The 27,776-nt window shown below is 42.9% G+C and overlaps 1 protein-coding gene across 1 annotated transcript; it reads left to right on the top strand.

Moving 5' to 3' along the window:
* On the top strand, nucleotides 1-27,736 carry mao (monoamine oxidase). Its single transcript, XM_036540405.1, has 15 exons — nucleotides 1-112; nucleotides 13,084-13,178; nucleotides 14,077-14,214; nucleotides 18,797-18,901; nucleotides 19,291-19,382; nucleotides 19,804-19,945; nucleotides 22,612-22,761; nucleotides 24,118-24,277; nucleotides 24,679-24,775; nucleotides 24,912-24,965; nucleotides 25,328-25,385; nucleotides 25,752-25,849; nucleotides 26,308-26,419; nucleotides 26,641-26,703; nucleotides 27,515-27,736. Exons 1-15 carry the CDS (start codon nucleotides 64-66, stop codon nucleotides 27,668-27,670), a joined length of 1,569 nt encoding a protein of 522 aa, XP_036396298.1. The 5' UTR covers nucleotides 1-63; the 3' UTR covers nucleotides 27,671-27,736.
* Nucleotides 27,737-27,776: the final 40 nt, after the last annotated feature.

Genomic DNA, 27,776 nt, shown 5'->3' on the forward strand with positions numbered 1-27,776 from the left:
CACACACTTCTTCCTTCCAAGCGAGCGGACGGCGGTTGTAGAAGTAAAGGACAGAGCGGCACCATGACGGAGAACAAATACGACGTGATTGTCATCGGGGGAGGTATTTCAGGTTAGTGTAACAGAGGAGCTGCAACTTGTATTTACTTTAGTATGTAGTAATGCACTGCAAATTTTTATGAAACACAATATTTTATGTTACTATATTGTTATCTGGCAAATACTAAACGAAGGATGCACCTCAACCGGTCTGCCTGTTGTTGCTTTACATAAGTATCTGGCTATCTTATTATTGTGGTGGTGACATTATAGCTGTGTCTGGAACATTTTGCAACGGTCACAGGAGATGATTAAATATTTAAGATTAAGCTTTACTAATAGGGGGAAATTTATGTGTACGTCAATTCAGTCTGCGCCCAAAGTTAATTTTCCTTGTCATGATTATGAATTTAACTCACGATCGGTATCCTCAGCTTGACTGCACGCATCCACGCGAGCGTAAAAGTCTGAATTTCAGTAGAGTCCGCAAACCAACATCGCACAGATATAAACTATATAGCAGGTTGGCCAGCACAACAGCCGTGTTCGTTTACATACAGTTGAACGAACTGGGTTTTTCGTGTTTTTCCCTTGTCTACTATAATTTGCCGCATCATTCAGCTATGAAAAATAGGTATAAACATTGCTCATATTTTACAATTGTATATGATAACGAAAATCTTTAACCGTGTTATAAATCAGTATTAAAAAGTTGCCAAACATACTTAAGAGTCTACACCTGTGTTCTTACCATCCTCTAGATCTGACTAAAAGTCGCTCCTGAAATGGAGAGGAGATTGAAAAACACAGGCTTTCTCACAACGTACGACACCAAATGACGCTATTTTAGCATTCAATTAATTGGCTTTTAGCATTCATCTTAATTGCCTTGCATATATTTCTTAAACCGAAGAGCTTACGTCTCTACCAGCTGTCATATGTTCTGTGGTTACAGCCCATTACATAGCCGACAGCCTCTTAAATTGATTTGATGGCCAGGGCTGAGTATATATTATAACTAAATTGTATTTGCCCTGCCCTTTCAACTTTGCTGCCACTGCCGCATCCAACAGACAGCTGTACTATAAGAGAAATTCAGCCTGTTTGTACCGCCCTTGCGGTGATGTGTGTCGTTCCGGAATGTTTAAGAAGAGCACTTGAAAGAATATGTGTGTAGAGAGAGACCGTGGAGCGGTGCTCTTCCAGGAGCCAGTGAGCGCAGGTGACCTGGGGTTAATTGACAACTGGGGCGTGAGCTGAAGCAAGGTTTCACTGACTGATACAGCTGCTGTTGGTATGTTGAAGGGAACGCCGTTCGTCACGGCGCTGAGATAGGAGTTTAGGGGGCCTGTGGTTGAATAGTTACATCATATGTAATTGGATAACTTTTTTACATAGAATTTCAGTGTCACAATGAGGACACAAGGTAGAGAGTGTGTTTCACAACCTACAATTATTTACTACTTCCCACCGTCAATGATATCTGATAAGAGGCTGTGATAAGATTTGTTCAATCTCTGGGGAAAGCTCCAGTAACTGTTGCCGTGACTACAGGCCCAAGCGGAGACTGAGGTGAGGTTTGGCCACTGTGTAGTTCACACGCATACGCACACGCACACACACAGGCACACGCACACATACATGCACACATGCACGCACACGTGCGCGCACACACACACACACACACCCTCAAGGTCAGATGTCAAGACACCAAAGTAAGTGATGAGATCCTGAGTCCCATTTCACCTCCTTTCATGTGTCTACAACTAAATTTGATTAGTTGTACACTTGTGTTTGCGTGTATTCCTCAAAAATGATTACTTTTCACAAATGTTCACTTTGTATTTATTTTAGATTTACCATATTAACCCAAATATAGGGAAAGTTTTTTTTTATTATTTTAAAAATGTGGCTCACCTTGTGCAAAAGTCAAAATTGCTCATGTACAAAATTTTCCAATTGCTTTGGCTTCCTCATAATGCACAGAAGCACTAACCTATGAAATGGCCATTGGCTGCTCATGGTTAGTGTAGTGCAGAATAAAGGTTCATTTTTTTCTTCAAATAGTTGCTGAAGAGGTATTTTGGTTTTATATCCTGCATTTTTTCTAATTTTTCATACTTTCTTCTTTGAAAAGGGGCATCATCACATGACTAGGGCCATGTTTGTTATACTTGGGCCATGCATATATTTCCCTGGAATAGTGAACACATGAAAATGAAACCCTCAGATGGTTTGGTTGAACTTGCAAATCTCATGCAAAGTAGTCAGGTTTTCACACGTGTAATTTGTTAATAGTTGCTGCATTCAGTCATACTCTCCCTGGGGCTTCATTTTTCCAGAGGGTAACCCTAACAAAGTTGTTTCCCCCACATAATTCAATCATATTTGCATTGGTTCTCAGTAACTGTTGGAATTCAATTTCATCTCCCTTTTTCTATGTCTGCTATTCATGTGAAACTCTTGTTCACTTGCTAATCCAGGATCAAGTCTACTTACAAATGCAATGTAGACAGTTTGTCTCCTGTGAGGCCAAGAAGGCCCCCATTAACAGAGACTAGAGGACACTAACTTTGACTAACAAGCTAAAGCAAGTCTTACTTTTTTGCATGGTTGTGCCAACAGTACATGAAATCACAAGGTGTAGTATATGCCCAAAAAGATTAGATAAAAAGAGATTTATTATGGTATAAAGAAGCGAGATCTAATAGAGTAGATAAACCTACAATAAAGACACCACCTGCAGTAAATTAATATGAATTTCTTGCTGACATTAGCTATATATGTCAGTGCTTGGAACAAAAAAAAAGTTACGTTACCAAAAAAGAAAAAAAAAATCAAAGAGGAAAAAAGATGAAGCATGCCGTTGATTGTTGCTGTTGGCATGGCACTTGTCACTGAGAAAGGTTATCTAAGTTCATTTGTGAACTAGGAGTGGGGAAAGCATGAACGAAAGGAGGCTAGACACACATATACACTCACGTATGCATACACACCCACCCACACACATACGTGCATATACACATGCTCACACTTACACACGTACACGCATGCATGCAAAATGTACATTTCTGACCTACTTTTCTGGCCTTGTGGCAAAGCTGAACCTGAAAACTTCCCTCCCAACATTGATCTCAAAGTTTGAAGAATTTTTAACATGGTGTTTTAATTGATTGATTTTAACCAAGAACAACTTGGTGTTGAAAGAATTGCTTAATCAATTCTAACCATCCTAAACCACAGAGTCCAAATTGCTTTTGTCCAGAGCTGCCCTTTATAAAGGAAAGTCAGACCCACTCATTTTAATCAAGGCCCATAATTAGGGCGTGGAGAGAAATGTCACTCCACCTGGAGGGTACTTTACTAACAAGCGACAGCCCTGCAAATGCAATTGTTATCTGCCAACCACCCAAACAAGTTCCCGCTAAAGCTGTTCTGCCCTGAGAGGCGGTAAACAGGGCTGACCGTTCATTCTTTAAACGTAGGGCTGCGCACATCACGAGCGGAGACGGCCAACCACAGAGTTATCCCTCAGTCTAGCTTTGTTGCCATGACAGACTCTGCAGGGGCCACTGGATGCAGAGGGAGTGCAGGGAAACCACGCTGGAACCCGCTTCTCTTCGACCTCTGGTTATGACATCACAAACTAACAACTGATCACGCAGTCATCTACTTCTGGAACCCGCACTAGAATGTTCTAAGATACATGTAAATGCGGCATGCAGGAATAGTGGTTATAAAGGCTATAAAGACCAGTATAAAGTAAGATAGACTGATCATGGAGCTGTATCTGCACCAGAGACCCTGAATCTTGAGAATTCAATAAGACAAATGTGCTAGAAGCACAAGGTCCCCCTTCGAGACAAATGTGCTAGAAGCACAAGGTCCCCCCCTAGTCGTCCCCCTTTTTTTTCATATCTCAGCCTCCACCCAGTGCTATTAATTTCACATATCTCACTGTAGAGCTTGCTGTGGCTGTTTTTAAGTGGAGAGAATTTAGACAAAGTGTTGGAAGTACTGTCTGAATGCAGATTGCTATTCTTGAGTGGCAGTGATTTTTGATCTTGTCTACATAATAAAATACCCACTCAGTCGCTCAGGTGAAGCGCTGCAATATTCAGGCCAGTTATGACACTACTTTGCAGTAATGGTTTGATAAGGATAGGGTGTACAGGAAGAGTGTACAATGGTTAAAAACAGATGTCTGTCTGAAAGGGAACATTTAAAAAATGACAGCATATATCCCTGTTAGATAAAGCTAGAGTTATAAGGTTTGTTGGATGGGCTGCACAATTGACAGGAATACACTTTCAGGTTACATTCTTCCTGAGATGCACATATGGTTTAAAATTGGAAGTGTGATTTGTGTGTGTGTGTGTGTGTGTGTGTGTGTGGGGGGGGGGGGGGGGTCATCTTAATCCTGACTTTGGAAGCCTGGGAATTCAGTAGGTTACATTACATTATCGGCTTTGAGCAGAGCGACTTAAAAAGAGTACAGTTTTTTACAAGTTATCCATTTATACAGCTGGATATTTACTGAGGTAGCTCTGTGTTAAGCACCTTGCCTAAGGCTACAGCGGCAGTGCCCCAGCAGGGAATCGAACTAGCAACCTTTTGGTGACACACCCTGATCCTTATTACTATGCTACACTGCCGCCCCAGGGAATTTAGAATTCCATATCTAAATGCAAAGATGACTGTGAACCCCAGGGTTTCTTGGTGTGCTGTCCTGCTTTTGTGAAAGAGCTCTGCTGGTATTTAGGGGTCTGGAACAAAGCCCGGGCAAAACAAGCCAGCACACGAAGATGACTGGCCAGAAAACATGTAAGAGCCTTTCAGTTAGTTCAGTGTGTTATCGCCACCATCTCTGCAGTGAACCATAAGCGAGTTTGATCATTTAATCAGAAAGTTTTTGGGGCCATTTCATGTGAAATACCCTCTTGCCAACTTGCAGCTTTACCATGAGTTCTCACGGCAGTTTGAGAAGAGTGTGTAGTAACACAGAGAAAATAGTTGTTGCATCTTAGTTGCAGTCAGGCAGATGTCCTCTCTGAACCATTGTGATACTGCGGAAATAAATGAATAGGTCTGAATAGGTCTGTACTCCAGTTGTGCCTGAAATTTGAGTAGGGCTCTCAGCGGGAGATTGTACAAATAACATTTATTTCCCATCCTTTTAATGATTAAAATATTCAATACCAGTGTGTGAGAAGGCCCCCGTACCTTAACAGCTGCACAAACATGTGTGACAAAAATGCCGTCAATTTTATTGTTAGATTTTCTGTTCTGAGATCATTATTTTTTGTGCTCACGCAGGTTAGATACACCAGGCAAACAGAGAGAGCCTTGTTTTGTAACTGGGGATCTCTCACTCTGAATGCATCCATGGCTAGAAACTGAAATACGCTTAATGAAATCACTACATTTACCACAACAAATATGGGACAATCCCTTCTTGTTTTACCAAGGCAAAGCCTAGTGACTAATCCAATCTGCGGGCACAATATCCCAGAGTCATGACACAATTCTCAGTTGAGCGGTACAATGTTGTGACACTTTTGGTTATCTCTTGCCATATACTGTATTGTGTGCTGAGTGTTGTTTTACTTGGATAGTAACATTTACATAAGAATCTGGAGAAAGAAGTCTGGAAATGATAAACCCACTATCATTCATCTGTCTGCTCTACTGTTCTTTGTCTGGTTCAAAATTATATAAATTTTGTGTGGGTATGGGATACTTTGTGGAAGACAATTGCAATTCACTGTCATTGCTTTATTATGAAAATTAACATTTAAATTATATTGGGTTTACAGAGAAGATGTAAACATATAAAATTCCCCAATGGTGGATCTTTGATTAAATATATCCATAGATAATGTTTAGTAGGACATACCAATCATTGATAAATAAGTCTTGCAAGGGCCATCATTATGGTTTAGATTGTGTATGTCTTACCAAATATTTTTACTATAGTCTGTTTTCAAAAAAACACTTTGTTTCTTACAAAATGCTGAGTTCAAAGACGACATGCATGATAAAGAATATTTGTAAACTACAAATCATAGAGAATATTCAGAGGATACTTTTGGTGCCCTTTAAGCATCTCAGCCATGTCATCTTTACTATAATAAAAGCAGCAAATCAGAGCAAACAGACTCAAGTCAGGTCCACCTCAGGGTACGCCTACACAATTAGCAAGCCGGGCCTTGGCCTGATCACCCTCATTATGGGAGGCCAGAGTGCAGCTGTGGAGGCTCCTTATTGGCCGGGAGGAAGAACCTAAGCAGTGCCATGTAGCTCCAAACAAAGCACAGAGAAGCGTGTTTCCTTGTCGACGGCTTAACCTCTGTTTATGCAACCTTGTGTAACACCGTTGTTTATGCCATTTCTCACTTGCAGCCAGGGAATTAAAAGCTGACGTGGCATTTAATTTCATCCATGTCTTCGGCTGTAATTGGTTTTTAATAATGTCTCCGTGCCATTTGCTTTTTTTTTTTGATCAACGTTAAAAGATTGGTTGGGCGTGAGACAGAAAATGTGCCCATCTCTGAAATGTCCCTCTGTAATCAATACCCTGAATTTCCCCGGGCCGACGGGAGCGTTTTGTCTCCTTTTGCAGATATTGAATTTCTTGTTTGATACACAGCCCCTCCTGTGTGCGGTGTCTACGGTGCAGAATGTGGCGGCGTTGCACGCGGGAAGCACATAGTGGCTCGATGAATGTGGCGCACGTTTGATGTGTCTGTCCAATGCAGTTCATGTCTGAGAGGCTTTTCCAGAAATTACTGTCGCCCTCTCGTCAGGAACGGCCCGATGTGAACCACGCAGCCACAATAACAGAACACCACAAACTGTGAAAGGACAAACAGTCGTAGCTAAGAACTAGAAATGGATTTGAACAAAGTAAATGTGTGTCATACAATTGCCCCTTGTCAGAGCCGTTTAATTTGCTCACAGTACACCCTGCATTATCATAGCACAACCATTCTCAAGCATGTCTTAATCTGCTAATGTCAATCAGGCTTTCCTCCGCAGTTGCAGCAGCCTTATCACTGTAATGCTCGCATTGCCATTCTGGCCGGGTTGTGGAGTGAGGCATCCCAAATATGCAAATGAAGACTGCAGTAAAATAGGAAATGCGTATATGCGTTTCGGTGTGAGTGTGTATTTGGTCAGCTGATAAAAAAAAAAATATTAGTTGATAATTTTTTTTATCTATTAGGTGATTGACCATTAATCAGGTGTTTTAAGTTTTCTTTGTTGGTGCAGTTATTTTCTATGTGTGTGAGGCACACCCCCTTGGGGGGACATGAGGGAATTGCAGGGTGGTTGAGCTGTGTAATATTTTTTTAAGAATGAATTTGTAACAATGCATAAATATTATTTCAAAGACTAAAACAAATATGTTATGAATTATGCAAAATATCACATTATCCCAGCACAGCTGCCTTGCCTGTGGTTATTAAAGCCTGTTTAAACATCACTGAAAAGCTCTCTGTCCAGCTTTACTCTCATGTTTTTTACACTAATGCTGAAAGGGCACCTCCAGCTGTTCTTTGTACCATTATCAGTAGCTTGGAATTATCTTTTAACCCTTCATGTGCAATTAAAGGCATGAAATTGCGTTTTAATTTTCTGTAAAAGTCAATCAGTACAGTACAGTATTTCAAAATTCCAAGGAAGACATACCAAGTGAGACGAAGTTGGCCTTTAAAAGTCTGACATATAAATGTTCATCCAACCAAACCACATTGATTGTTTGTGTGTGTGTGTTTTTTTTTAACTCACTGGTTTTTTATAAACTAGGTACCGAGAGAGAGCTGTAAGAGACACATTTTATTGTATCTTAGTCAGTGCTTGCAGTGTTGCCCAAACGTCACAGAAAAGAAGTATGTTTCCTTTCTTTCTCTCAGTCCCCTGAGGCTCCCTCAGTTTGCCCTGTAAGTTGCTGCGTGGGAGACTCCAGGGAGAGGAGATGGTGGCTATTCATCTGAGGATGGCAGCTTAGTATTAGAATGCTGAAATTCCTGCAGGGCAGTCTGCAGAGATTTAAAGGTGGCCTGTGTCACTTTCAATCCCTTGTCCAGGGGGACGGTAATGTGATTTTGCTATTAGAAGAACAGGAAGCGTAGGGCCCCACAAAGTTGATTGGCAGCATGTTTAATGTAATAAAATGTTTGCCCTCAACAGAATTTCCAAGGAAAATGATCAAAGCCAATTCTAGCGCGTTGTCACATCAATGAGATTTTGAGCCACTTAGGAATTCAGATGAATGGAACATCTGATTTTGCTCCAGTATTGTTACAATACTGACAGTAGTGATTATGGTCATTGCATGGGTCTTTAACCTAAGTTTGATCCAAACCAAGTCCAGTCAAGAGAATTTAGTTCCCTGATCTTCCCAGTGCAAAAGTTAAAATAAGTGGTTGTTTTCCTATCATATTGAAATTATAGCTGTACTGTAAAGTGTCTAGATTACAAACACAGTCTGTGATGCATAGTGTGACCAATTAGATACTTGTAAATTATTATGACAGCATTAGCATGCTTGCATTGAAAACATAATGCGGTATGGTCGGTTTTTCTCAGCATCACATAGTTGAATGCCACTTTTTGGGCAAACGTTCCCAGGGGCCAGGAGACCAGTGGACCTGCTCTTTTGGTTTCTTCCTAAATTTAGTAGCTATTTAGAGCTGACATGGGCAATGGCAGCGTGTGGGGAAGGGGAAGGAACACAGGGATGTAATGAATAGAGGCATGACAACTGGACAGCAATTGTTACATCTACTTCTGACGGATGGCGACATATCATTACATCTGCGGTTGCTGTGGAAACCACCGCAGTCCCCAAGCTTGTTTTCCAGCAGCTGACCGTGTGTATGGAGATTGGGTGGGAGGTAGGGTGGGGGGTGGGGTGGGGGGGACAGTCTAATGGAATACAAGCAGCTTTGATGATCATCTAAAGCTGTTTGTCTCATGCTAGTTGGCAATTTGGAATACAACTTTAGCCTGTGTGTTGCATCGAAAAAATGTGATTTCCTCTACTTTAGAGGCATTTGTCTAGTCAGGGAAAAACATCAAAAGCTAAGTAAGGCAGAAAAGATACTGTAGGGCAGTTTTGGATGAACTGTCTAACAGTAGGTGGACTGATGTCTAGTCAGCTGAGTGAAGAAGATGTTTTGAGTGAGGCTGCACTAGATAAAGAATGAAGCCTTTCTGTGCGAGAGTACATGGAGTGATGCCTTTTGGTTGAGTTACGAGAATTTTGGCTGAGGTATGAAGCTGTCCTCAGATAGAAGCACTCATTTCTCATTATCAGTGGCCTTTCATTATTTCTCATGTGATGAACAGACATTCTCTCAAAAATGGGCTGAACAACAAAGGGATCTGAGAACTGAGGCCTTTGAAGCAAGACTGTGATATGAATTACTGTCTGTTGCTAAATGTTAACTTTCAGTGCTGTGTTTGTGTTCTTGATTAAAGCACCCCCTGCATGCACGTAAACAATGCCTTACTTTATTTTATCCAGTTGCACATAAACTGCAGACAGCAAAAATGGCATCACTTTAGTGGACTGTGATGACTGTGGCACCAAAGCTCTTAAAATTGTTGTCCAAGAGATGAAAGAGACGCTGATATAAAATGACTTGTGGGTAGTCAGAAGTCACATTACAGATATACTTAAACCAGTATATGTGCTGCCACAAGCCCAGGGAAGACATTTTTTGCATTGTTCGAGGCCATGAAGACCTTTGCGTAGATACATGCCCCCGATGAAGGGTCTGTGTTCATACTGTTAACACGAACAGACTTTTCTAGAAACGTCTCTCTCACTTAATGGCAAGTTAGTAAAATTTCCCTCTGTTAAGAAGGGTTTGAATCAGAGAGATGGAGTAGTAGAATTGTAACGGTTATCGTAATTGCCGTGAACCTTGCCGCCATAGCGAGCTTCTGCTGCAATAAATATGTCACAGGCTGTAGACCTTGACATTTCTTACTGTGTGAGACTTTAGCATTCATTCATTTCAGCTTCAGCGTTTTCTTTGAAGAAACACCCACAATTAGTACTCTCTCCCAGTGTATGCGTCTCAGGGCACCGCGTTCACACCAGGGGTTACACCCACAGCATGCCTGCAACGTGCTGCGTCTCTGGCTGGCACGCGGCCTGTCTCTGATAGGAAGGAGGCCAAGGTCAGACTGGTACGCTTGGCGCAGCGGCCTGTGTGCTCTCTGGTTGAGTAGAAGCTTGGGCAATCTGACTGGTGCTGGCTGGCCGTTACTGCCTGGCTAACGAAGAGGAGGGCTGTCATGTTGCTTCTGCCCAATTCACACTGTCATCGGTAATGATTTTCCTCAATCCTCTCTGATCCGCTGCCACCTTATAGGAAGGTCTTGTGCCACAATGTGATACTCCTTTTGTAAAATTTCTATTTCTTTTTTTCTTAATTCCTAAAAGAAAGAAAAATGAATCAACATTTTTCTATAAACTGCTTCACAACTGTCCCGTTTGTCTTTAAATGCTTTGGAATGTACTTTATTATATCTATGTAAAGTTCACTCAGAATGATTTTCTTTTTGGATACGGATTGGATAATTCAGCAAGGTACTCGTCTTGAATGCAGACTGAGCACTATGGTCTAGGTCTGAAACCAGCCATATTATTTATGACCATAGTGACAGAATGCAATGGCTGTGCTCTACCAGAGATAGGGGTGGGTAGGTCAGCCAGGGTTTCCTTATCTCACCGCTCACAGGCACCCTGCAATTTGTCAGCTGCCCGCAAGTTGCGCAGATGATGTTGTGTGTGGTGTGTGGTGTGTGTGTGTGTGTGTGTGTGTGTGTGTGTAATAATGTTGATTTATTTGTTTTTTGAAAAATACACAACAGAATATAGACTGATAATTCTTTATCGATTTGTCAGACCTTTTCAGATGTAGTCTGTAAGATCTTTTTATTCTTACCAATCAGTTTGTTTTCTGACAAGTTGTTTTATGGCTTTGTATGATTTACGCATATTGTTAGCATTGTCAGCAATTCAAGCTTGTAGCAGTGACTGAATTGCTCCAGTCTGTTTCATTCCCTTATCAACAGCACATGATATGGCCTGTTTTGATCAACTGCCATAGGGCTCCTGTACTGAGAGGAGGCACCTATACTGTCTGAGCCACTTGGGAGCCCTTGCATGTGTGTGGTTGCTTATGTTTGTATATGTGTGTGTGTGTGTGTTTGACTGTTGGGCAGGCTCTAATGGGAGTCCTGTCAGCGCTGCTTGTTGTGATGGTGTTGGATGATGATGCAGGAGGGCAGTAATTGCGAGCACTGGTGTGAAATGTGAGGTCTTATTGAATTAGGGCCGGGACACTGCTCGCCCAGGGCGCTGGAGGGGCCGTCCCTGGCGACGCTGCCTGATGCTTGCTCTTCACAACTCAATACAATAATATGGAATTCAATTGACCGGACATTAGCAATGCATATTGGATAAATCCGAAATGCCCAAAAACAACACGGTTTGCGGGGCTTTACGCTTCTTCGTCACAGCAAACCACCTGCCGCCACTGGTCAGAACAAAACATCATTCAAACACAGGAAATGCAGACAACATGAGAGTCCCTTCTGTACAAGAAATGGTCGGGCTGGCAAGGTACGGAACACCAGTTGTTCTATGGTAGTGGTGAGACTAACATCTGAGAGCACACTTCTCCCTTCTCTGTCTCCTTCCCTGTAGCGCTGAGGCTAACAGAAAAACGCTTTGAATCAGGCGTGGCGCGCAGCCAGGACCGAACTCAAACGTGGGAAAGCGATGGAGGGAATGCAGGTCCTCCACTTCAAGCATTTCAGCTGCATTGCTTTCCAGGAAGGAGGTCGTCTCGCTGCCAGACACCCTTCCTGTTTACTGGTTTCTGTTACCCTAATTGACCAGACTCTGACGTTTTTTTCACAGCTGGTTTTGGAGCACATCTCCTGCTGGTTGTAGTGGCTTTGTGTTTAAATGCTGCTGACATGCGGAGGAGTTAAACGGTTCTACAACCAAGAAGTGTAGATGCTGTTCGTTGTAGTTCGGAATACCGTGTGACATCACAAGCTTTGAAAGGTCTTCAGTGTAAAAGAAATGCATGTGAGAGCTGTAACTGGTCCTGCTGACTTGATTTTGTGTTGTGATATTATCTCTATGCAAAAGAAAAGTTGCAGTGTTCTTGTATAAGCTGGTACGTTTCATTCGTAATGTTTATTTAAATTAAACCCTGTTAGTATTATTCAATCAATGTTCATTCTTCAAAAAAAAAGGCAGAGCTCAGTTAAAATGAGTCTTCTATCTTGCACAAATATCAGAATATCAGAACATTACCCTGATCTGAGGGTGACCTGCTGGTCACGAGTGTGGTGTTGGAAGAGCTCACGGCTTTGAGACCCCTTGCAGTCAGGGGAAGTCCCCTGTCTGTGTCTGGGAGTGGGCATCTTTGGTGGTGGTGGTCAGGGGGGTGGAGAGGAGACCTGACCTTGTGGGGTCCCCCACTTACTCAGAGCATCTGCACAGAGGAAGGGTTCTATCCAGGTCAACTGGCATTCACATCATTCACCACTGTCTCTCAATGCATTGCAAAATTTTCATTCCCTTAATTAAAACTTATTGACTCAACTTCAGCATAACACGTAACATATTAACACTATAGCTATTGCTATCGTGCCCAACATTTCAATCCACTTGGGTTGTAATCATGTAAATGAGGACAGAGGCAATCACAAACTTGTAGAGTAAGCAAGGGACATATCCGTATGTTCACTAGACCAGAGTTGTCCTGTGGTCGTGATGAGTGTGAAACAAGATAGTAAATTACGCATGCTACCTCATAATTCATATAAAGAAAAGCTATATACTCAGCCAGTGGAAATTGGTGAATGCCAACAGAGTTAGGAAACCTCTTATATCTACAGTGTAAAGGAAAGCAGACTTTGTACACAGTAAATGGTGTGCTTTATTGGTGTGCTTTGCGTGACTTTCCTAAGAAGTGTGTCTCACTTCCGCGACTGTGTATCTGACAGGGTTGTCTGCGGCCAAGCTGCTGGTAGAGTCAGGCCTGAACCCAGTGGTGTTGGAGGCCAGGGATCGAGTGGGCGGAAGGACCTTTACTGTACGGGTGAGTATGAGGCACCGAATAAGTCAAAAGCCTTTTCAGAGGTGCACAACCTGTCTTGTTATCGCAAGCGAACTGTCTAGTTTACTTGCTGAGTGGGCCACAAAACTTTTTTATTTATTTTAGTAGGTGAAAATAGAAGTTATGCCATATCAACAAGATGTGCACAGGCACATATGAAAAAAACATGAACTTTTAATGTTACTTTTAATATTTTCTGTTTTATCAATAGATAATAATAATTAAAAACCCATTTTAGAAATTTCTCTTTAGTTATGTAGCATGTTTTTGTATTTAGTTTACTCATGATATCCCGCCACTGAACTCAGAAACAAAATGTGCTGATTTGAAATTTATTTAGTTAATTTGGGTTAGATAAGTGAAATTTACCAAAGATAACAAGCTGTCCACAAGGTAAAGAAATCCCATTCTTTTTTCAATGTAGATTTGTGCATACATTGATTAAAAGAGGTAGCTAAATTTGGACTGGGACCATACAAAGACCAACAGCCCTTAACCTACAGCTTGGAATATAACATTGTGTGTCAAAGACTATTCCCTTTAAAAACACACTCCTTCTCACCAAGTGTCCAGTGTTATTACATACAGATAATACATCCTTCTGCTTTCTTATAAACGCTTATGGTGCTTCCTTCACAAATGCACATTCTACAGTTATAAATAATGCTCATAGATTTGCAGCTTGAGAGCTTACACTTTTAATAATTCAGTAATAATAATAAAAGTAGCAGGGTGAGCATTATCTGCCTTTGATTTACATATTCACTCTCCATCCTCAGCCATAACACTGAGACCTGATATGAACTGTCCTAAGAGGGTCTGGGTAATGTGCACAGATGCATCGTTTAATACAATTTGTCATTCCCTCTGTCAAACCCAGAACAAGGAGACCAAGTATGTGGACCTGGGCGGGGCCTACATCGGCCCCACGCAGAACCGCATCCTTCGGCTGGCCAAGGAGTTCGGGGTGGAGACGTACAAGGTGAACGAGAAGGAGCACCTGGTGCACTACGTGAAGGTGAGTGGTCTGTCACAGTGAGGCTGTGCTCTACTGATGTACCCTGTACCACATTGACCCTGGACCAGCATGGGACTCTCTTGAACATTAGTGTGGTATGGGGTCTGGAGATAGTCATCTGTGCCTGAAGGAAAACTGTAATGTGGTTTCTTCTGATCTGAGTGGGTAAAAAGGTAGAAGGATGAGACAGTGGCCATCTCCTTCTCAACCCCTATCACATCAGTGCTCTTAACCTTCGAATGTTGCATTTCCTTATTGGGTTTTGGTTCAGATTTCCCTCTAACATTGCTCTGACCTGCTGTCTTTATTGCAAATCATGCTATTAAGGTCCATGTATCGTGTTGTGCTTTCTTCCTTATTGTGTTTGCTTTGCTGTTGTGCATATGTGCATACACACTCCCATAGGTGAAGTCACAGTCCTGCAGGATGCTATGGTGTGAGCAAGGAAGAGGCCAGGTCTTGAGTACACTGGGCTCATGCTGATGATGTCAGGAGGTTTCACTGGTGACTCAGACATTGGAAAAGCCCCCTTTGACAGAGCAGCACACTCCTCTGTTGTTTCAGTTCAGGGCTTTACTGGGCATTTTGTAAGCACACATGTGCTTCATACAGTCAGGGAAGCCAAGCTAAACCACAGGGCCTTTTCGGTGATCGTGCCCCCCAGGGGTCTGAGCACAGAAACCAAACAGAACACTCCACTCATTGTTTATTCTAACAGCAGAGCAACTAACTTGCCCACTGTGTGCATTATTCAGCAGGAATTTTTACACGCTCTTCCAAAAGAAAATTCACCATTTTTGGGGGCCTTGACAGCATACAGCATTACTAATTTATAAGGAGGGAGGCTTAAAGAGATTTAGTTTTCAAACACCTTCATAGAGCTCCGGCATTTAAGTAAGCCAAAGTTCCTAATGTGTCCAGGAGAGCTATTTTGCAGAACCAGGAAGAGGTCACTGTTTGGGAGTCTTCAGGAGCTTAGCTGTGCTACCAAGTCTTTTGGTACAAAGCTTGTTCTCCCCTCCAAAATAAAGTTCACCCCCTGGTTATTTTAACTTCTCCCCCTGAGTACTAATATTTCAGGGAGGCTGCTTTTCAGACAGGATCTCATGCTGGTACCCTCAACCGCTTAAGTATGTGAGGGCACACTAGTTTTGGAAAATAAGAGTCTTATGAATCCAGACAATATGTTGTTAGTTATTGCTCCTCCTTGCTTCGCACACTGATAATATACAAAAGAATATTAGCGGGTCAAAAAAAAAAATGCCTGAGGCTTTCCTGAAAATCTACAGATAGAGAGAGAGAGAGAGAGAGAGAGAGAGAGCGAGAAGAGAGAGAGGGAGAGAGAGAGAGAGAGAGAGAGAGGGAGAAGAGAGAGAGGGAGAGGGAGAGAGAGCGAGAAGAGAGAGAGAGAGAGAGAGAGAGAGAGAGAGAGAGGGAGAGAGAGAGAGAGAGAGAGAGACAGATAGAGAGAGAGAGAGAGAGAGGGAGAGAGAGAGAGAGAGGGAGAGAGAGAGGGAGAGAGGGAGAGAGAGAGAGAGAGAGAGAGAGAGAGAGAGAGAGAGAGAGAATTGGATTTAAGCAGAGCAAACATGGCCCTGAGAAGTTAGGAGAAAGGTCACGTCAACATGGAAATTGCAAATGAAGCCAAGACATTCTCGTTAAAGGCAAAATGTTATGAGTCGCTGTGTGAGCCCTTGATTTAAGCGATGGCTCCCAGCGCCGAAGGATCTCTGAGCCTCAGACCCTCTGAGCCTCAGACCCTCTCCCCACGCTGCCTTTGCTGCCCGGGAGCTTCCCCAGCCGTTGCCATGGCAGCAAACCTAATCAAAAGGCGTTGGGTTCCGGTCACGATAAGGCCGTTCAGTTCATTCCTCAGTCTCTGAGAGGGGTGTTTTCCCCCCGTGTATAGATACCACGGCTCGCAGGTGAGCATTTCATTCTGCAAGAGCGAGTCGATCATTAATAAATCATAAATTCGGAGAAACATAAGTCAGCATTATGAGTAAATCGTAAACACATCTCAGTTTAATATGCATAACTTAAATGTACATGTACATCAGTGTAGGAAGACAGGTGACAGTAGTAATGCAGGTTGTAGTAGGTCGCCAGTGCTATCAGCTGTGGGCTGCTTTATGAAAGACAGAACAGGGGAAGCAGGTCATTGACACTAGGATTGGCTCATACAGTATCTGTCCATAGTGTTTTTTCATAAAGTTAAATATACAAGCAGTAAAATCTAGCATCTTCATGTCTAGTGTCTCAGCTGTTCCCTGAGTGAAAAGTAGAATTTGTCATTTTATTTGAGAAACGAATTAGCTGTAAAACATTTGTAGAGAATAGACTTTGATCCACTGCCCAGCACTGTGCTGTGGGTGTTGTGCAGAGTGTTGTATGTTACATGCCAGTTGTTGTATTTCAAAATAAAACATCAAAGAGGACCGGCTGATGGATGGTAAGTTTGTGATTACTGTTGGCAGCTTTCCTGTCACTCCAAGATTATATCGTAGTGGGTCAGAGCCTGTATCAGCCAATACGAGTACGCACATTTCCCAACCCACATTATAATTAGAGCTAACATCCAAGTGAGGCTCCGATATAATCAGCTTTTCTATAGCGCTAATCTGTAAGGCCAGACCTAATATCCTGTATCAGCAAACTATGAACTCTAACTTCTCGCCACCTCAGCATATAGTTTATTAGAATTTGTGGCCGGGGGGGGAAAGGTCTGATTGTTTGTCTGACAGTTTCCATGTAACAGACATGAGAGTTCTTTAAAGGGTTATTTGAATGTGTACGGCAACACCCCCCCACCCCCCCCAGGGAGCACAGCAGCAGTTTGGGCTCTTCCCAGAGGTCCTCTCACAAAGGAAGCGATAATGGTCTGTGCGGCGTATCTCCCTGTGAATTCACTTGAATGCCGTTGGCATGGAAACAGACCTGTTGCTTGATCGCGGGCTAACCCGAATTCTCTGATGCGTTAAGGCACTTGTCTCCGTAGGGCTCGCTGCAGTCGTCTGCGGACAAATGCGCTCCGCCGGGGTGATTTCCGCCGGCTGAAACGCGGCAGAAATCGCATGTGCATTGTAGCCACACGCAAAACCAAGTCGCGGCCTCAGCTGTCTGATCAGACGTAGTAAAAGGACCTCTTGTAGCAAAAGCGAGGGTTGACCAAGGGCACCGCAGCTGTTCGGCTAGGGTGTATTCTATAACGCCATGGAAGACACCCTCTCTAACCAAAGGCAGTGCTGCCTATCACCTCAGGATTTTCCACCGAAGGGCACCATAACTCCACCCCTGTGCCCCCTTCAAGTTCAGCCAACAGGCTGAGTCTGTCAGCGAGGACTCAGAACAAGCCCGGCCCTACATTAATGGCCCCTTCTTGACAGCTGTATCCAGTGTTTATGGTTCAGTTTGAGGTTTAATGGCCCCTCACACAAACCCATTTATCTGTCCTGCTAAGTGCTGTTTGGGAGTTATGTAAAAGCACCCCTCCTCCTCCCTGGCCCCCCCCCCGCTTTATCCTGTCCCTGTATGCACTCCCGGGTTGAGTAAGATGAATTGATAGCGTTCCTGGCAGAGGGGTTGTACTGCTGTAGCGTGCCCTCTCACACACTAATGACTAACCTTGGAGCAGTACTAGAAAGCAGTTTAATGATGCATTCAATATAGGTTAACATATTTGAACTGTCAGAGGTTGTGAATATGGATTCATTCTGAGAAATTTGCTGCTTACACATCAGAGTGATGTAGTAATCATTCTCATTTTTTCTCATGCTATTATAGGGCTCTGATTGACAGGTGAGACTCCAGTGCATAGCAGGTGTAACCTGTATAACCTTTGACCCCATCTTGAGAAATAACTGGGTCATAGTAGAACATACCTTATCAGCTCTACATTTCTACAGCTCTACAACTTTGATCGAAAGTAAAACATTAATCAATGTTTCATTCAATGGAGTGCATTTGCCAGGTATTACCACAGAGTGCGAACAACGCTGAAGATTTGGATTACTCAGGGTAATAAGGCAGGCATCCATCCAATCCTGAAGTGGAAAGTCATTCTTACTAAGCATTTCCAACTGTCCGCACCGTTCAAAGACTGTATGTGACAGATGTGAACAAACTGCCCCTGATCTGTGGGTGTTTGAATGAGTTCACTTTCTGTCCAGCCCTCTCCCCTCTCCTCATCACTGTGAACAGACCTGTCAAGGCCCGCTGCGTGATGGGGAATTTGGTTCAAAGTGTCAGAAGAAAGCCTCAGATTGTGCTGCTCTTTTTAATGGCTGTTCTTTGCTGAAGGATCTTTGGAGGTGGAACAGTCACCTACCAGTGAGCAGGATGCAAACCCACACTATTTGTAACACCTTATTTCTCTTTTAATTTTACACCTGTTCTTCAGTAAAATGAAAATTAAAAAATATATTTACAGGGTCAGGAGTTATTGGTCTCCTGCAGTATTGAGTATAATATCTTATCTGGGGCAGAAAATCACAAATTACATCTTGTACAGCCACAGATAAAGTGCAGTGAAATCAAGTTATCATTTGATTTTTACTGACATTTTGCCTCACCCTTATTTTAGGGAAAGTCCTATCCATTCAAGGGGCCTTTCCCACCTATGTGGAACCCACTTGCCCTGATGGATTACAACAACCTTTGGAGGACGATGGATGAAATGGGGATGGAGGTAGAGTCTCTACTACTCCCTCTGTTGTACAGAAGTGAGATAAACAGGTGACTAGGGTAGTACTAGGAGAAAACAAAACACAGGGAAAGTATTTGGTTGGAAGTATTTAAAAGTATAGGCATAATAAATTCATGCATTTATAAATAAGCATTTATGTGATGCAAGTATGGTAGATCCAATATCCAGTACCAGTTTCGTCAGGTTTTCTAGACAACTCAGATCAATTAAGTGCACCAATTAGATCCATTAAATGGCTCTCGTAACACAAACCACTAATATTTTGTCTAATATTTTGAGAGTAGCCCTAGGCACACTTTAAGGGGCTTATAGTACAGTGAGGAGGCAGAGTGAGCTGAATGTGGCCATCTCAGTTACCTTTTTAATTACAGATCCCACAGGAAGCTCCTTGGAGGGCACCCCACGCAGAGGAGTGGGATAAGATGACCATGAAGGACCTCTTTGACAAGCTGTGCTGGACACGGTACCCAGTGCATTAAACAACTCCCTTACTGATGTTAACAAATCAAGGATTACCCCCTACCATGGAATGTTATTAGCTGGAGAGCAATCTATTAAAGTTTTTACTTTCATATTTTAAGGCTGTACAAAGGCAGCTTGGGGGGGGGGGGGGGGGGGTTTATGAGAAAATAAAATTCAGAGCCAGATGTACCAAGTGGATAAACTATAATGATCACTATAATGATCATTTTGTCAGACAGCACCCTTAGGTGCATTGGCATTATATATAACATGGTATCAATGAAGGTGCAATCATAATATGTGCTTTTATGTTGCAGTTGAATACCAGTTGATACCATTTAGGGGAAATTATCAGTTGGTGCTCAGCAGCTAAAACAAGCTGGTTCTTCTCTTCCCGTGTACCTACCCTTCCCTCTGCCTAGAGCTGCCCGGGAGTTCGCCACCCTCTTCGTAAATGTGAACGTGACCTCGGAACCGCACGAGGTGTCGGCTCTCTGGTTCCTGTGGTACGTCAAGCAGTGCGGTGGAACCATGAGAATCTTCTCCACCACCAACGGAGGACAAGTAAGTCCACACAGAATCAGCAGGCTGGGTCAGTACAAAGACTGAATCAAAACCTGGTGGTTTGGGTTTTTGAGTGAAGAGAACTCTGCCAATAGCTTTTAAAACAGTATTTTACAAATGACCAAAACAAAACAAAAAATAAACTCTGATTTGTGTCATAGTATTATCGCCCTAAACTCCATTTTTGTATTATAATATTATAATAATATTTAATGATTATGTCCCCACTACAATCGTTTTATTTTTCGTGACATCACTGTCAGGGGTATTGCAGTGAGGTAAGTAGAATTTTGCATGTTTATATATGCAGATGAATAGAGCCTGTAAGAACAGCTTAGACGACGGAGACAGGAGAGCGTAAACACATCAGCTTGTCCGCTGAATAACACTCAACTGAGCAATGTGCATTTGTGTGTCACTCCTCTATGCAAGAGTGGTTGCAGTGACCTTTCCACCAGCGTGCGCGGTTATCTTTGTGTGTACAGTCGTGTGAGTGCCAGGAGCTAGATGTGGAGCGTGACAGCAGCAGCACGGCAGTTCTGTGCCACTGGGCTCAGGGATGCTGCCCAAACCTGGCACCCAAGAGCTGGGGAGGTATGAGCAGGGGCGAAAGGGCTGGTGCCTAGCTGGGTCTGCCAGCCGAAGTCACCCCTGTTCCCTGTTCTGAAGCACAAAACCGATGCAGTCAGAGCTATCTTATTTTTCTGATATATGTGAAAGACTGAGCAGCATCTATTTTTGAAATGAAGTAGTATACAAAGAAGTAGGGCATCTGGAACATATGGATCCTGGGAATTTTGAGCATTGCGTAATGGTTGGCCCCACATGGAGATGAGCTCTTTGTTTAGACAATTCCGTGTGATCATCTTGAAGCTGGAGTCAGGGAAAATATTCTTGTTGAACCCTGAACCCTGTATGTAAAAATATTAAGCTCTCATAGTGTCAGTCTTCATCATAGTGTAAGAAACAGGCTGTGAGACCATTTCAGCCTCAGACATAGTGGCCCTACACTCTCATATCCAGTCTGTTCTTCCAGATGCCACTTAGCTTAACCAACCTTAACGCTAAACACAGTCAGTGTAGTCAGCCCCTCCGAGTGGAAAGTGACCGTGTTTCCTTCAGAAAGTTGTGTTTTGTGAACGGACGTCATTGCAGATGTCTGGGCGTTTTAATGATGGAGATTATTTTCTGTCTGTTCCAAGTATTGCCTGATTTTTCTGGCGTAATAAATCAATACACTGCATTTTAGACTTTAAATTGCTAACTAAAATGTAATAATGTATGTTTAGCAGCTTCTGGGCATACAGTCCACTCACCTGCTCTAAGTGTGTCTTAAATCTGATGATGATGTTCCTAAGCTGGTGACACTGATCCCAAGCCTTGTGTTAAAAACGTTTGATCACATACAGGGGGAGCCTTCCGTCTTGGGCCAGAATTATGCTGAACTGCTTTAACAGCACTGTGGTGTCATTTTCATTGTAACACTATGGAAATGTAAATCAGTCCATCCCTTTCAACTTTGATACAGACACTGTTGTTTGAACAGGGCTGTGCTATATCTGGAATGTGAATTTGGTTGACAGAGCTAATAATACCCCAAACTGATAATAGTGATGTTAATTTTAGAATAAGAGGATAGCGTATGCTTTCTTCGGTAGCTGACAGCCAGGATATATTTTCAGGCAACGTTTTTTTTTTTGTTCCTCTGTTTCATGAATGTGGCCTTTTGTTTAAATGCATTTCAAATGGTATGTTGGAAATGAAAAAGCACAGCAAGACAGATGGGTTCTAGTTTGGAAGGGCTGCTTTGGTTGGCAATGGTCGTCAGTGGAGCAAAACCTCAGTCTGTAGACTCGAAGCTGTAACTTTACCCCAGCCAAAACATGGCAGTGTTGCAGCATGTACGTGTGGAGATGGGAGAAATGTCAGACTGTGGCCTCTGCCAGTGCACTGTATATGTAATGTAGGTGGTCCTTGTCTATCGCTCTCAATGAAAGTATTGCAACTGTAGCTGGCTGAATTTCCCTCTGAGCTTCATACATGCTGTTTTTGTTTAGAAAGAGAAAAATGTGGTTTATGCTAAACAGATGGGAGATGTCGACTCTAAAACCCCCCTTTAGTGCGCATTGTGTCTAATGGCTCCTCTACACTGGCCCTCCCCCACCTCCCCAGCCCCCCAAGCCAATCCAGGTCATCGTAGGTGGTTACAAAAGAGTTTCCATTGTCTATAACTGGCATTCAACTGCCAGATGAATAATAAGGGTTACCCAGATTTACAGAAGTTAAAGCATGTTGTTATTGTTTTGTTATTTTAATACATACATGGTTATTATTATTGGTTATTGTACCATAATTATTTTAGTTTCTGACTTTAGAGAGACATCTGCTGGTGAATGACTGAATGACACTGTATAGGAGCTTTGTCACATTAACAAGAGCTCGTCTGGAGTAGAATGTAAATAGTTTTTTTTTTTTTTTTCTGAGTGAATATATTTTAATGCTCAAGACTTTTTGTGACACCCCAAAATGGTTAATAGCATTTAATTATCACAAATAGAATTCTGAATGATGTTTCAAATCAAATTCATATTCAATACTTTCAAAGAAATTAATAAAAATTGCCTGCCCCTCCCTTGCTGAAATGCGGCGTCTCTGTGTCCGGACAGGAGCGGAAGTTTGTGGGCGGCTCGAGCCAGATCAGCGAGCAAATGGCAAACGCGCTCGGGGAGAGGGTAAAGCTGCAGAGGGCGGTCTACAGCATCGACCAGAGCAGGAGCGGAGTGGTGGTGAAGACGCTCAATGATGAGACGTATGAGGTGAGTCTGCACGCCTCTCATTAACGAGGATAGTCCCTCCCAAAAGCACTGTCTCTCTGTAGTGATGCTCCACCAGCAGGCTCCTCCATTATTATTTGTCAGAGACTTCTGAGATGGATATGTAGAACACTTAGTGGATAGTGTGCGGGTGATCCATCCTTATTCTTTCCGCAATTGTTGTATGACATTGGATCGCTACTATCCACGTTTTACGCAGATTAACTGATCTTTAAAGTATGCAGACCTGATGCTGATGATATCCCAGCAGTTGAAAGATCAATAAATGTCCACAGCATTGCTCAAAATAAAAAAGTATATTGCCCCTCAGTGGAGAAACTCCACCTACCCAGGAACAGCGTCAATCAAACTCATGTGTGCATACTGTATTAACCCAAATTGTAACGTCTATACAGGTCATAAACAGCATTTGAAGACTCAGCTTTTTGGATAAGGCGTACATGTTCATCTCCCATTTGAAACATGAATTGGCCCTCTAAACTGAGTTGTACATCTCTGTCACAACAGAATCACTATTATGTGTCAAACACATAATTATCTGTCCCGACCTGTTTAACACAGTAGAGACCAGAAATGTGTCCCAGTCTTGTGGATCAGATTTACACATGCATACAAGGTCACCAATTAACATGTATGCTGGGCAGGTAGAGTCTCTTCAAGGTCAGTGTTCAGCTGTGTTCAGACTCCCCTGTAAGACCAGTGAGAGGAGTCACCTTGCATCAGCGTAGCGCATGTGTACGGCAAGACAGTAGGGGATTGGGGTTCAATAATCCTCATCTCCCTGCCCTGGCCACATCCTCTTTCCCCCAAGTAAAGCTCATTAACCACTGCTGCAGAGCCGCTTCTCTCAGGATGGAGGTGTGTGTGGACACACTGGGCCGGTCAGCAGAGCCAATTCTTAAACCCATTCACTACACAACACCAATGAGACAGGGTTTGCAGCATGGCCCATTCTGGACCCACTGCACTGCCCTGAAGACTGACAGAACACAGTGTGGGAACCAGGACAAAAGTGGAAATGGAGCAGGAGTCACAAGCAAAAACCCAGCTCAGAATCCATCAAAAAGGACCAGTGTCACTGTAACTCATATAATAATGGACTGTCAGCTGGTTGGATGTGTCAACACTGCATCATACCAGGAAATATTCTGCCACAGTTATCCTGTCAGCAGGCATTTACTGAGACCCAGACAGAGCAGGGTAATGAAATCAAGATCTCCAAAGGTTTACCATACACAGAGAGGACATTAGGTAATGATTCATAAAAATAAGAGGATAGATCCTCAGGGAAGCCTGCTTTGGAACGACTTTGAGTAATCGCCTCTCTTTGAATTTCAGGCCAAGTATGTCATTGTTGCCACGGCGCCAGGGCTGCACCTGAAGATGCACTTTAACCCCCCGCTGCCGCCCATGAGGAACCAGCTGATCCACCGCGTGCCCACCGGCTCTGTAATCAAGTGCATGGTCTACTACAGGGAGAACTTCTGGAGGAAGAAGGGTGCGTGCCATGCACAACTGCATTTCATTACCATCATTTAGCAGACGCTCTTACCCAGAGCAACTCAGGTTACAGTTTTACCTATCATCCATTTATACAGCTGGTTTAATTTAAAGTTTATTTTTAAAAATAATATTAATAGTAATAATTTATGGCATGCCCATTTTGCCTTCGTGTAGTATGTTTATGTAGAGACGAATGTTGCCTCAAAGCTGTAAGAGGAGTTAGGGCTGAACATAAAAACCACAGCCATATACGTAATCCTCAGCAGTGTCACATATAGTCCTGGTATGTTTCATATGTAGAATAAAAAATGTAGGCCTGAACATGGAAGCCAAATGAAGATGAACTGCAGCTGTGGAGTATAGAGTGCCTGTCTGAAGTAATGAGATTTCTCTCAGGATACTGTGGCACTATGGTGATTGAGGAAGAGGAGGCTCCCATTGGTCTGACCCTTGATGACACCAAACCTGATGGGACTGTCCCAGCGATCATGGGGTAAGTACATGGATGGGAAACTCAGGATTACTGTTACTGCGTGGATAGAAGGGTTACAAACATTTGAATGCAAAATAAAGTAAGGACGTTCCATGTTTGTTGGAGTGAATAAGATGGTGCTGGCCTTGTGTTGCAGATTCATTCTTGCCCGGAAGGCCCGGAGACTAGCGGGTCTGACAAAGGAAGAGAGGTACTGGGCTATAAACACTCCACGTATGAAGTCACAGAGAAAGGGGTTCTGCGGGGCTGGGGCTGGGGTAGACTGACAGAGCCACAATGACTTGAAGTAGGAGTGTCAAACTTAGGGGTTTGTCAGATTTAGGCTTAAACTCTAGGGGGTATAAAGTAGAGGTTTGGTGCATGTAATGTTTTTTGTTGCGACCAAATGCATTGGCTTAACTGCTGTCACAATATACAGTGCCACAAAATATTTCAGTATAGAGCACAATCATATTCATCAATGGTAATGTATATTTCATAAAAAATACAGCAAACGGGGTAAGTTATATAGGGTGTGATTCCTGGATATCCTAAATCTGTCTGCTCTCACAGGAAGAGGAAGATCTGTGAGATCTACTCGCGAGTCCTGGGCTCTGAAGAGGCTCTGCACGTGAGTGTCCTGGGGTCAGATTAAACCCAGACCTGTCAGACCTGCACTGTGTTACATTACCCATCTACCAGTTCACTGTACCACACCTTCTGCTATGATACCCAGTCAAGTCACTGTATGAAACTGACCAACCTATGAAATAAAGCAAACTCATCCTGTGCGAAGACTGTTTATCCCTTGCCAGAAAACTTCCCAGGCCTAGCATGCAATACAGATAACAGTGGTTATCATACAGTAAAATCGTATGTACGTTTTTAAAAAATTTTCATTGGAAACTATGTGTATCTGTTTCACTAAAAACTGTTGAAAAAGTGGTGTCTAAAATGCACTGAATGTGATGTTCTGCTGCTTATTGCCCCCCCCCAGCCTGTACACTATGAGGAGAAGAACTGGTGTGAGGAGGAGTACTCTGGAGGTTGTTATACAGCCTACTTCCCCCCGGGTATCCTCACGCAGTATGGCAAGTGAGTACCAGTTGTGGACTAGTCTTTACAGATGTCACCCAACATCATCATCCTATTGTCCTTGACATTTAACACCTGGCCATGTGTGGTCTTAAGCAAGTGGAGTGTTGTGCCCTGAGTGCAAAATGATTTGCATTTAAATATGACTCATTTATTACTGATAGTAAATCAGTTTAATCTGGCTCTAAATCTCGTCTGATAAAAATCATTATTTTTTACTACCTATGCTTTCAGGCACTACCTTCGTAATGCTATCTATGCCGTAGGTGCTGTTGGCAGCATCTAATGGACCTGGTGCTAATCGCCATTTCTCACAATGGGTTCTGCGGGTCCAGGAAAGAATCTCACCTCACAAGACGTAGATAGTGGTGCCTAATTTGTGTTGAGCGAAAACCTGTGCCCAGCATAAGGTCCACTGGGCTTTTCCCCTCACTTACCTTTGCCCTTTGTGCTCTCAGGGTGCTACGACAGCCAGTGGGCAAACTGTACTTTGCGGGCACTGAGACGGCCACGGAGTGGAGTGGGTACATGGAGGGTGCGGTGCAGGCGGGCGAGAGGGCCGTGAGAGAGGTGAGAGGTCATGATGCGGCCCTCCGACGTGTCATTTGTGAACAGAGTGAAAACAGCCAATAAGAAAAGCTGTGATCATCTTGCAAAAAAACTCAACTGTAGCACCACATCGGCTGGTTCTCGTTATTCCTCTGTAATAAAAGCCAAAACCTGGAAAACTATTATAAAAAAACTCCCTTTAAGATGATCTCCTTATTTGCTTTTGCTCTTTTCTCTTTTAGATTCTCTGTAAGATGGGTCGGATCACCGAGAGTGAAATCTGGCAGCCAGAGCCGGAGTCTCTGGTAAGTGTGTGATTGCGGGTCACAGATCTGGTGCCACATTTCTGTGTTTCTAGACTGGTGAAATTTCATCTTGCAAATATGGGTCATGAACTCAGTTGTCAGTGGCAGTGAACACATTACACATTATTTTTAATGATCAGTGGCAGAGAAAGGCAATACTGATTGAGGGGAAATGTCCTCTGGCACAATTTGAGGTTGGTTTAAAGGAAGTATAAGGAGGTCTTTGTAATCATGGGCCACGGTTCTCCCAAAATAAATAAATGTCTTAAACACTTTGAAGTGGCCTGACTTATTGGGCATGGCATATGCACATCTGTAATCTGGAAATATTACTCTTATCATGACAAGCCCTGCCTGTATATTTTATCAAGGAGAAATACTTTTTCACTGCATGACCACAAAATACATATATAGTCATTAATATATATAGATATGCTTATATACTGCACCCCTGATTATACAGGTTATAATTCCATTTCAGGGCTTTAGCAAGAGGCTGCATATTAAATAGTATAGGAGAAAGCAGGCTATCGTCTGTATCTATGGAGGTGAAAGTAGTCTTAAATAGGCTCACATGTTTTTTATTAATCCAAAACTTACAGATACAGTGTATCTGTAAATGATAAATACATTTTCTGAAAATGTAACAGTAACTAACCATATCAATCATTAGTTAATGTTAATGTATATGACATACTAAGTACCAACAAAATCAATCATCTTGTGTCCTGACAAACATTTTCCCAGAGTTGTACTTCTAACCTTGTATAAGTTCACTGGTAGCCTGTGAAATTCTGCTTTCCATTTTTAGGAGGTCCCAGCATTGCCTTTTGAGACCACGTTTTGGGAGAGGAACCTGCCGTCCGTTCCAGGATTCCTGAAATTCATGGGCCTGTCCTCTGTCCTGACTGTGGCCACAGCAGCAGGCCTCTTTGCCTACAAGAAGGGCCTCCTGCCCCACAGCTAAACACCTCATTTCTGCCATATATCTGTCCAAGGCCTTGGCCGAGACTGTTCTGTCTCCTCCTTACAAACTCCCAATTATAGGGCTGGCTGGAAAAAGTTCCAGTTTT

Source organism: Megalops cyprinoides, chromosome 11, assembly GCF_013368585.1.
Source record: "Megalops cyprinoides isolate fMegCyp1 chromosome 11, fMegCyp1.pri, whole genome shotgun sequence".
NCBI lineage: Eukaryota > Metazoa > Chordata > Actinopteri > Elopiformes > Megalopidae > Megalops > Megalops cyprinoides.